We start from the raw sequence: 12,184 nt of genomic DNA on the forward strand, positions 1-12,184 counted from the left end.
AAGGTCGCAAAGTTCAAGGGGGCCGAATACTTTCGCAAGGCACTGTATATAGCCCAGCTCATATGGAGGGAATAGGGTGCCAGGCGCACCGGTTTGTGTCAAGAACTGCAATGCAGTTCAAGAATGGTCCACCACCCGAAGGACATCCAGCCAACTTGACACAACTGTGGAAGCATTGGAGTCAACATGAGCCAGCATGCCTGTTGAACGCTTTCGACACCTTGTAGAGACCATACCCTGACGAATTGAGGCTGTTCTGACAGCACACTTGTGACTGAAGACAGATCCTCAATACAGTTGATGCTAGGGTTTACACAAAATCCTGTTCCCTCAACAAGGCCTACAGTAAGTGCGTGGGTCTACGGATCCACACGCGACAAGGTGACAGTTTCAACATTGTAGCTAATCAAAAGTGGTGAACTAGGCCTTGAGTGAGTTCCTTCCTACTCACGAGCTGACAGGCAGGCAGACAGACACAGGAAGCTGGTCATGGAACACAATGCATTCATAAAGAGAGAGAAATCGGATAATTTCCTGTTTCTGAGTGATAAGCAAATAATCACTGATTTAGAAATAGATGACAATAATGAGGAATACATTAGTACCTATAGCAACCATTGGGATAGAGAAGTGGATTGTGCAGGTTTCTCAGCTTGATGAGCTGAGATACAGTCAGGCCTGATGAAAACATTAACTGACTCTCTAAATTCTCAACCTGCTAGCCCTCATATACCATCCATGATCACATAATCCTCTCTCTCTCTCTCTCTCTCTCTCTCTCTCTCTCTCTCTCATATTTAGGTCCAGTGCTAGCTACCGTCTGAAGCACAGGGTGAGTCTGGAAGATCTGTGGCTTTATGGCTTTGAGGACGAGGAGGAAGAGGGAGGAGGGGGAGAGATTGACCTCAGGACGTCCCTGGTCCTGGCCTGGCCCCTTGCCTTCTGTGTGGTGTCCTTCCAGTGAGCAACAGCCATCCTCTGTGTGCATACATGAGTGCACACTCATACATGTGCACACACACACAGACGTGCAGGCAGACACTCAGGCAGGCAGGTGCACACAAAAACACATTGAGTTTCTTAAAGGCCCAGTGCAGTCAAAAACGTGATTCCCCCCCCCCCCCCCCCCCCCCCCCCCCCCCCCTGTGTTTTATATATATTTACACACTATGAGGTTGGAATATTATTGTGAATTTGTGAAAATCATGATAATGCCCTTCTAGTGTAAGAGCTGTTTGAAATGTCCCCCTGAAATTTCAGCCTGTTTTGGTGGGATGGAGTTTTGGCCTTCAATGGTGACATCACTATTCGGTAAATTAGTTAATAGACCAATAAGAAACAGAGTTCCAAGCCTCTCTGTCAATAACAGCAAACTTTCCATTTTCCCCTCCCCATTCAAAATTCGTGCTTGAGAAATTGCCCTTTGCCAAGAAGCTATTGTTGTTTCTTTTTGACCATTTTAATCATAGTAAGGTACCAAGAAATTATTTAATATTGAGATAAAAACAGCTGCATTGGACCTGGTTTGGATGGTCTCCATAAGATTATGAATGAAATAGGGAAATGAGAACAGTCTACACCATCACAAGATAATGGCTGGTGAAAGAGGAAGTGCTGAAGCTGACCATCAGACCTAGGATCACATGTCAGGGACTTTACAGCACTGGACTTTATCAGGAAGACAATCTTTGAAATAAAGATGAAGTGTTGGAATTGCATGGTCACAAATAGACAAACAGACACAACATTGAACAAAAAAAAATTGAAAGGGGATGGAATAGTGATTGAGTAACAATGAGTGTCTATTTTGATTAGTAATAATAGCTATCCCTCGTTGGTGTAGATATGGGTCATTTAGTCATGTTACTGGGGTCTGAGTCATGGACTCCCACAGTTTCTTCTCAAGCAAACAGTCAAATAACACTGGTAGAACGTTGTTGACTAGAGTCATTCTTAGAGTCTGTGGTTCAACAGTTTATTGCACTACAAATTACCAGTAAGCACCAACAGTATATGAGCTGGTCTATCCGTATAGTGTCTGTAATCCAAATGTAGGCACAACCAAAGATGAAAGAATACACAGGAAAAATTACTACAAAATATGCACTTTTAAAGGCCTAACACAGTTATTACTATCATCTATACAGGTGAGTGAGGGTTTGTTTAAGTTAGTCTCCCTCATGTCTCTTTCCACATGGCGACAACAGCAGCAGCCCCAACACATAGGGGAAGTGAAAGGTGTTTTGATCGGGCCGCCATGACTCTGCTTCCTGTCCCCATGACTGAGCTAGAGTTTCCATCGCTCTAGTTAAAAGAGCCAGAAGGCGTGCTGTGTCTCTTTAGTCAGTCTGTCTGTCCATCTGTGTGTTTGCTTCGTTCCTTTTTCAGTATGGATTAGTAACTCCCATGCTGTTATTTTGCCTGCAGCTCACCTGAGGTAAAAGAACGCTGGTTGGATACTCTTCACAGGTAAACACTATTATTATCTCTATATATAATACAAATGCCACTTGATTGAGCCATAATGGGTAACCTGGGTTACTGGGTTATACTATATGAAGATAGTCATTATGTGTAAGAACTTGCAGTATCAATGGGACTGTACTGCTAATGTCATTCAATTAGCTATAATAATTATTGAAGCACTGTGAATAGAATTAGTATTTTAAGCATACCTGTGTTGGAGATGGGAACTGTATTTTAGTGAATTTTGCAATATTCTTCATGATGTCAGAACATATAGTTCAATATAGTATATATTTCCAACATTCTTTTCTGTCACACAATTGTTAATGGTTATCCTTATTTTCACTCATATTCAAATTATTCAGAATATTAATTTGATCCTCTTTTAAAACACACCCCGCAACACACACACACACACATACGCACGCACGCACGCACGCACACACAACGGCAAACACACCCTTTTGACACATACAGAGAGCGGTTGTGTAGAGACCACATGTACGACAACATCCATCTAGTAGTCACTCTCTATTATGGCTCGTGAGAATAACTAGGGACTGACTGGAGATCAGTGAAATATTTGTATATATATATTTTATGTATGTATTTTCCTCCTTCCAGGAAAATTAAAGCAGCAAAAGAGAGGGCAGGTTCTACCACTCCACCACCAAGTGTCCTGATGAAGGTGCTGAGCGGCAGCATCACGGTAAGTCTATCGCTTAGGCCATGTCCCAAATGGCAACCTATTTCCCTTTACAGTGCACTACTTTTGACCAGGGCCCATAGAGCACTGGTCGAACGTAGTGCACTATAGGGAACAGGATGCCATTTTGGAGGCATCTTTATCCTATTCTCCAGTGTGCTAAATTTACAGAAAACAGCTATCAGAACACCTGAAACAGAGAAGAAAACGGTGAACTTTATTACCATAGCGCATACTTTGTAGACTGTAGTCATAGTCCCTGATACATCACCCAGATTCTTGTTACCCAAAGCGGTGATGGCAGATACTGTAGAAACGATGGTTATACTTTCACCTGTGTCCAGCCAGTCCTTGATATCGAGATACCAGTGTTTAGCTCGGTCATTGATATCAAGATATTGTATTGCACTTGTATACAGCCAATTTAGAGCATTGACTTTCATTCTATCTCTTGCTCTCCTGTTGATGGCTCTGAAGAGGCATATTACCTCTATAAAGGTATCGGACATTCTTAGAAAGGAGCTCAGACACACTTTGCAGCCACATTCAAGCATAACAGGCTTTTGTTTGACACCATTCAAATTGTACTTATAGAATTGGAATGAGCATACATTGACTTTTGCCTAATATATAGTATAATTGCCTCTGGAAGGAGTCACAACTTTCATCTGCACTATAAATAATAATCTCTCTCTCTTCGTTTCAGGCTAAAACTCTAACAGGAGGGGGCATGGAGCCTTCTATCACGTTTTCGCTTGATGTGAGTTCCGTACAGTACACTTTCTGCTTCTTTCATCCATGTGTCAATTCTGGTTCAACATGTGTTGGGGAGAAACACCTTGTATGTGGTTATATGAGGTTTATTTTGGGGGTTTATAGGGGAATTCAGACCGCTGCAATCTGTTTATCAAATAGAAGCACTTATAACACAAGTGTATACATTGTAACAGTTTATTGATACTGTACAGTGATTGTGCTTTTTTTAAGGAGGGTTTGTGTTGTTTCCTTCAAGTGGAGTACCTAGTGGTGTTCTTGAGGGGACATTTGTTTGAAAGTGGTGGGCTTTTTTGATGGGTGTTATTGACGGGTAAATTGTTAGATAATTACCAACCCGCGCACACTCGCATGGAAACAGGCATGCAAACAGAGGGTGTGGCTCCCCTGCCACATGTTCCTCATACATGCTCATGACTACATCTCCTGTTTTGCGTTTCCAGAGTGACACAAAGATCCCCGCCCTGCCCAGCTGTGTAACACAGCCCATTGGTGAGTTTGAAAAACAACATCTCTGAACCACAAGGTTGGTTAAGGGCCCACAGTGTGTATATATGTGTTTGTGTGTGTGCCAACTTAGAAAATAATTCAAACCGTAGGAGAGAGAGAAACAGGACACACCAATGATCAGTGTGAATGTCAAGCTAAAACAAGAACTTCAACTTATATCATGTGTTTATCTCTCTCTCACACTCACTGTCTTTCTCATGAATGCTATTAGTGCACAGTAACCCGTAATACCTCCTTTATAATAGTGTATGCTATACCTACACAAATTGCCTAAACGTTTGGCTTCTTTCGTAACAGAAAATGGTAGCAACAGTAAGTGGAGCATCTTGAGGAAGTTGAGGAGAAGCTCCACCCTCACCAGCATGTCCTCCCGTCCAGACACAGACTCCAAGAGCCATCTGTTTGGACAGTCTCTCTCCAAGACCTGCCCAGATGACGGGACTCTTCCGAAGCCTATCACAGTATGTCAATCTACCAAACTGTACCACAACTATCTTTGTTCTGTAATATCTTTGTTCTGTATTATCTTTGTATGTGAGATTTTCATAATTTCCACAAGGTGTGGGGCTGTGGGGATTGAGTGAGAATTCTACCAAGGTGTTTAGTTCAAAGGGTTTATTGACTAGGGTACTTGATCAATCAGGCCATTCAATTGTTACTAATAAGTGCAGTTAGTTACCAAAGCACTTGGTAATGGTTGCTAAGGACCCGCTTGTCTGCAACCCAACCACAGATTGAATCTGTGATGTTCCACTTCCAGCTGACATGCACTGTCTGTCTCAGTCTGCCCCTGGCCTACCCCTCACAGAATCATTTAAGCATATAGGGCTCCCGAGTGGTGCAGCGGTCTAAGGAACTGCATCTCAGTGCTAGAGGCATCACTACAGACCCTGGGTAGATTCCAGGCTGAATCACAACCGGCTGTGATTGGGAGCCCCATAGGGCGGCACACAATTGGCCCAGCGTCGTCCGGGTTTGGCCTGGGTAGGCAGAGTTGCAAAGAAAAAGCCATATCTCAGACTGGCCAGTAAAAATAAAAAATGAAGATGGGCAAAATAACACAAACACTCTGCCTAGAAGGCCAGCATTCCAGAGTCGCCTCTTCACTGTTGAAGTTGAGACTGGTGTTTTGCAGGTATCATTTATGAAGCTGCCAGTTGAGGACTTGTGAGGCGTCTGTTTCTCAAACTAGACACTAATGTACTTTTCCTCTTGCTCAGTTGTGCACCGGGGCCTCCCACTCGTCTTTCTATTCTGGTTAGAGCCAGTTTGCTCTGGGAAGGGAGTAGTACACAGCGTTGTATCAGATCTTCAGTTTTTTGGGAATTTCTCGCATGGAATAGCCTTCTCAGAACAAGAATAGACTGACGAGTTTCAGAAGAAATAACTTTGTTTCTGGCCATTTTGAGCCTGTAATCAAACCCACAAATGCTGATGCTCCAGATACTCAACTAGTCTAAAGAAGGCAAGTTGTATTGCTTCTTTAATCAGAACAATAGTTTTCAGCTGTGCTAAAATAATTGCAAAAGGGTTTTCTAATGATCAATTAGCCTGTTAAAATTATAAACTTGGATTAGCTAACACAACGTTGGAACACAAGATTGATGGTTGCTGATAATGGGCGTCTTACGCCTATGTAGATATTCCATTAAAAATCTGCCAGTTTGTCTGTTTCTAGCTACAATAGTCATTTACAACATTAACAATGTCTACATTGTATTTCTGATCAATTTGATGTTATTTTAATGGACAAAAAATGTGCTTTTCTTTCAAAAACAAGGACATTTCTAAGTGACCCCAAACATTTGAACGATAGTGTGTATATATATATATATAAACGCATCCACAGCAAATTGTTTGACTTGTTCATGCCATTTCTCAGCCTGGTTTGACCTCTTTTCCTCCCTCGTTCCTCTCTCTCCCCACCAGGATATATTGGTGCTGTTGCGCAAGAAAGGCCCCTCCACAGAGGGGGTGTTCAGGAAGAACGGCAACAGTAAGAACCTGAAGGCCATCAGGGAGCAGCTCGACAGTGGGACGGAGGTGGAGATGGAGGCCTTGCCAGTGGTTCTCCTGGTGGGACTACTCAAGGTAAAGAATAATCCATCTGTTCACTGCTTTGTCCTTTTCTTTTCCAAGTCTGTCAATCTGTCCGTCCAGCTGGAGCAGGGAGACAAAGGGAGAAGCAGCTCTATGACCTTCAATTAGACCTGTTAGTGTGTTAGCACCTATTACTACTTATCAGCAGTCTTCTACTGTAATTTGTTCTAACCCCTGACACCTTCCCTCCTAATTGCAGAGCTTTCTGAAGGAGCTCCCGGGCAGCCTGCTAGTGTCGGATATGTATGAGACCTGGATGAAGGCCCTGGAGACTAAAGACAACCACAGAAGCTTAGAGCTCAAAAGGTAAGCTACCAGCCATTAAAAAATAAATAACCTAGAATCAGATTTTTATTTTATTTTGAATTAATGCAGCATTACCAAGTTACTACCAACTACTAATGAGCTGACACTAGGCTAAATGTAGCGTTAGCAACTGTACCCCCTGTTGAGCCATCCCCATTGATGAGCTATATTACTGTCGTACTTGTGGGGCATAATCTTATATAAAACTGTAGGCTACATGAGAGGCCGTAGCTGTAAACGTTATGCTAATGTTAGACTAATGTAAGCATTTTGGTAAAAAAAAAAACTCTACTTTACCATTACCGTTTAGGTGTTGCAAAGAATAGATTCAAGAGGCTTTTCAATTGAGTTTTTTAGAGTCAGAAAATGAGGAAGTAGTTCCTCTACCCTCAATGTGTTTCCTCCCCCTCTCAAAAAGAGAAGCTACAAAAACAAATTGCGAGCGGCAAACTGATCTACATTTTTATCCTGTTCTTTCTCTCCTTCCTTCCCTTTCCCCTCTCAGGGTGGTAGACAAGCTACCAGGACCTAACATTCTCCTGCTGCGAAACATTCTGTGTGTGCTCCATCACATCACGGAGAGGGCAGACACCAACAAGATGGACGCCAATAACTTGGCATTGTGCATCGCACCCACTCTGCTGCAGAAGGACACCATGTCCTTAGACGTGCAGACCGTGGAGAAGGTGAGAATCCGGTTCTGACTGGACTCTTTGAAGCTGCCAGTGTGGTTTTCATGTACCGAAAACAACCGTGTGTGTGTGTTTGTGTCTGTGTGTGGGCCTATAGTTTTGCATGAACTCTATCCTACTATAGTCTGCGCTGTAACAGGACTGGGTTGTTTACCAAAAGGAAATGCCAAATCTTCACACTTTTAAACAATGTTACTTTCAATCACTCAACAATTGTTCTAAGTAATAATAACCTTTTGTGTTCTTTGTGATGTTTCCTTTAGGTGACAGAGCTGACACAGTTCCTGATCGAGCGTTGCTGTGAGATCTTTGGAGAGGACGTCCTGAGCCTTTTGGGAGATCCCGAAGAGGAGAACTCAGGTAAGTTAACTGGGCTGCTTTAAGTGCGACTCTCTGCAATGCTACACATTCTTTCACAGAAAATAATAACATTCTCTTGACACAGATTTCTGGGAACATGTTTCAAAAAGCTTGAAATAAAATAGAACAATGGGAATAGGAATCATACATTGTACACTGCAACTCATCAATGTTCTCTTTCTCCTCAGATTCCGTGTCGTCACAGCAACACGATTCTGCTTATGACAGCAACGACCCAGACGCTGAGGGGGACAGTATGGGGTCCACGCAAGTAGAGGGTGAGGGGGAAAGGTGCAGCTCGTCCCCATCTCTCCTCTTTGCGTTCGGGATACAATGCGGCCCTATCCCTTCCAACACCATCTTCCACACCTTCACCAACAATAAGCCCTTCAACCGCCGCTGCTCAGAGCCAATCATCTTCCACTCTGCTGAGAAGAGGAGCCTGATTGGCCTGGCCCGTAGTAACGACGATTTCTCCGTGGAGGGGCGTGACTTTGAGGAGCATCCACTCAAGAAACAGATCTCTGATGACTCCTTCCTGCTCCCAGAATGTGGTGTTACCAACACCAGGCATGCCACCACGCTGTCTCTCCCCAAACTCGGTGGCAGCCAGACGATGACTTGGCGGCAGCTTGACCCGTCATGCCTGTCATCCTGCTCCCTGGAGAGCGCCTCCTCCAACACATCAGAGGTCTCCCTGTTCACCAGCTCGCCGCTGACATCCCCGGCCTGCCAACACAGGGGCCAGTCCACACGCCATGCTCCCCTCTCCGCCAAGCCCAGGGCAGAGCCCCCGAGGGCAGACACGACGGAAGTGGTCGAGCGATGCACCCAGTCCATGAAGGTGGACAGCAAAGCCCTGACGAGGACCAAGAGCCTGGGGGCCTTTGGCTTCGCCTGGGGCAGTCTCAAGAAAGGCGACCTCCAGAAGGAGAAGCCTTTCTCTTGCGGGACCCTCGAGGAGGACTCCCAGAGTGAGGTGGAGGCCCCAGTGGCCGAGGCCCCCCTCAGACAGAAGCGCCCCCTGTCTGCGGTGGAGGTCTTCCTACAGGTGGACAGCAGACTGCCCTCCCAGCCCCCTTCGTACGAGCAGGCAATCCAAAGTGCGGCTCAGCCCTCCCCACCGCATTATGGCTCCATGACTGTCAGTGCCGTCGCTGCCACTCTCAGCAGGAAGTCCCGCCCAGCCTCTATGAACGCAAACTTCCTGTACTCCTGTCCCGTCAATCAATACACAGACTGCTTCTCTCAGGGGATAGATGGTGATGATGTCACTGCAGCCCAACAGCATTCGGTCGGGTTCCGCCAGCGAGCGATGTCTGAGTCCGTGTCAAGAGCACGCCACGAGACCCTGTCACACCATGAGACAGCATCACACCATGAGACTGCGTCACGGAGGTGCAGCCAGCCTGTGTTCGAGGAGTATTCTTACACCAAGGAGTCCTACGTTTGAAGGACTTTTTCAGACATTATGTTTCACTTTCTTCACTTTAAATGTACACAAATTAAAATGTGCAACTGTTAGGTTGGACTTGCTGAGTAGTACTGTTTAGAGTACAAAATTATGATATTTTACCTGAAAAGCTATTTATAAATAGACACCTTCTCTAGTTTATCTACAGCAAAGCTATGTAAATAATCACAATCTGAATCTGCATGTATAGAGGGTAACAATATGCTATTGTTGGTATTATTTCCATTGTTTTACTTTTGTTAATATACTGCTATGTACTGTACATAAATGTATACATTTGTGAAAATGTTTTCTTCCCCGTGTCTTTTTGTATGTCTTGACTCTACAACATCTTTACTTCCACTACAATAAAGCACCTTTATGTAACATTGTGACTTTGTTCTCCAGTTCTTACGGTAGGAGTAGGAGCACTAAAGTCCTGTGACCTTGCAGCTCTGAGTAGAATCAATTGGTTATTACATCCTCAAGCATGCAGTGCCACTCAAACAACCATGTGGTAACGCAATTGCATAGACTTCAGGAAGCGTACAACACCTACCTCTGCAACATCTATCAGAGGTCAGAACATAGAAATTGTAGAGGAATACAAATATATGGGTGTCCTCTTGGACAATAAGCTTCAGTGGAGTAAATGTACAGACCTGATCTACAAAAAGAGCCAACAGAGACTGTACTTTCTCAAAAAGCTGGGATCTTTTAATATAGACTGTACTATATTGACTCTGTTTTACAAATCTTTTATTGAGAGTATTTTAACTTTTTGTATTGTTTGTTGGTTTGGCAATGCCACTGTCAGCCAGAGAAACATGCTGATAAGGATTATTACCACAGCAAGCAAGGTACTTGGAGTCAAACAGACAGGCTTGGATGAGATCTTTAAGGTCAGGGCCCTCCGTAAGGCTCACAAAATCATTTTAGACCCAAGCCACCCCCTGTCCCTGGACTTTGAACTACTCCCCTCTGGGCGCAGGTATAGGGCACCCCTCAGCAGGAAAAACACAACTAGACAATCATTTGTGCCAGGTGTGATATCCCTCCTAAATAGCTCGGGTGAATGTTCCTATCGACTCCGTAAGGCCAGCAGTCTTTAAAAAAAAAAAAGGTTTTATTTCTTTATTTCTTATAATTGTTCTATTATGTAACTGTTATTAAAGTTGTATTGTCAATTTTGTTTTGTATTTAAAAGTGTACATGACACTGCAACAAAATTTCCCCAGGGGGACAATAAAGTCAGTAAGTAAGTAAGAGATGAGCTCTTAAGCCATACAGCTTTCTTGATTCTGCCATTAGTGAACTCATTAATGAGGAACTAACTGGGTTGGCCTCAAAGGGTCGGGTCGGTGAGCGTTAAGACCAGTTAGGTCCAGCTTGCTCCTCCTTTCTAGGCCAGTTATGCAACACCATCTAACATCCTTCATTGAGAGAACTGTATGTTCTGGCTGCCTGCTCGAGAAAGAGGAAGCCAGAAGCTGATCACGTGGCCGGATTTGGTTTTTCTCTGAATCGCTCGTTGTTGCGGATGCCTTAAGCTGATACGATGCCACTGCTTCCTCTCTCGACTTTTTAAGTGAGAGAGATTTCCTCTCTTAGTGTTCATTAATGTTATTCAGCTCTAGTAGGCTTTCATTTGCCTGCAGTACAGACACACGTCATGTACTAAAGTATTCATTTAACTGTGTATGTTAAAGCCTTACTTATTCATGACTACTCTCACCAAGGAGGATTCATTTTCACACATTCCTAGATTCATTTACTACGAGCATGATTCAATTCCTAAAATCAGATACGGACTCTTAGACCAGTAGCTAGCTGTGAGGAAAAAATAGTGTACCAATCTAAGAATCTGGACCCAAAGCTGCAAAGTTTGTATCATGACTCGGAACCTCACACTGCCCACCCGTAACGTCACATTCGTTAAAACGCAAGATAAAAAAAGAAAGAGTGGTAAAAACAGTTGGAAGAAGACATAATGCATGCCATTTGTTATTGGAAGTTTCTATGGACAGTGTGAATAGAATATGAATGTGAATATGAACATGTATATTGTGTTTCATGACATTTATCATGCCTTCTAGGACCCTCAGAGACTTGAGCACTTCTAATGTTCATTGTCTTGCATCAGATAGCGCAACGTTTCTCTGCACTAATGGTTGAGGGACTAGCATCGCATAGGAGTGATGGCGCCCGACATAAGACACCGTCCTGTTATAGTATATGATAAAATAACGTTACAGTAGATTCATACAGCACATGACAAATCAATGTTTGGTTATGATGAACCGAACCATTATATATATAAGCCATACTGACCATAGAAGACAACGGAATCACACACTTAGCTTGATGCAGGCTGAGGCTGAAATTGAAGCTACAGAGAAGGGGGGTCAGCCAAGTTACTGTACCTGGATGCATTTAGGGCTCTATTCAATCAGATCCGCTTCAACTAACTCTTGCATAACGGTTGTTTTGGCGGTGTCGGAGGTGGAACTGCGTTAGAGCTGTCAAAACCACATGTGGCTTCTGGCATTATACCTAAAGTGGACATTGCCATTGGCTGCACAGAGTTGCATTACGAGAAATCCCATGCAGCCAAGTTTACACGTTTGAACACTGGAATGTGAGATGTAATCTAGACCTCGATTAGGCTGATAGAAATCCTCATTATTTAGTTGAATGATTTTCAGTTTGAGCGTCATTATTTCTATATAGCCTATACTTTCTCCTTGTGAACTTCTATCTCCACTGGAACAGGTGTTGCTTTGTGACAATGATCAAGATCAGCTGCTCACCGATTTG

The 12,184-nt window shown here is 43.7% G+C and overlaps 1 protein-coding gene across 1 annotated transcript; it reads left to right on the forward strand.

The window, feature by feature from the left end:
- The first annotated feature begins 2,300 nt into the window (after positions 1-2,300).
- LOC110522028 (T-cell activation Rho GTPase-activating protein) lies at positions 2,301-9,754 on the forward strand. The gene is made up of 10 exons (XM_021600090.2): positions 2,301-2,469; positions 3,091-3,175; positions 3,879-3,932; positions 4,390-4,438; positions 4,754-4,917; positions 6,386-6,547; positions 6,756-6,862; positions 7,368-7,548; positions 7,818-7,914; positions 8,103-9,754. Exons 2-10 carry the CDS (start codon positions 3,149-3,151, stop codon positions 9,365-9,367), a joined length of 2,106 nt encoding a protein of 701 aa, XP_021455765.2. The 5' UTR covers positions 2,301-2,469; positions 3,091-3,148; the 3' UTR covers positions 9,368-9,754.
- The last annotated feature ends 2,430 nt before the right edge of the window (positions 9,755-12,184 follow it).

This window comes from Oncorhynchus mykiss, chromosome 4 (assembly GCF_013265735.2).
Source record: "Oncorhynchus mykiss isolate Arlee chromosome 4, USDA_OmykA_1.1, whole genome shotgun sequence".
NCBI lineage: Eukaryota > Metazoa > Chordata > Actinopteri > Salmoniformes > Salmonidae > Oncorhynchus > Oncorhynchus mykiss.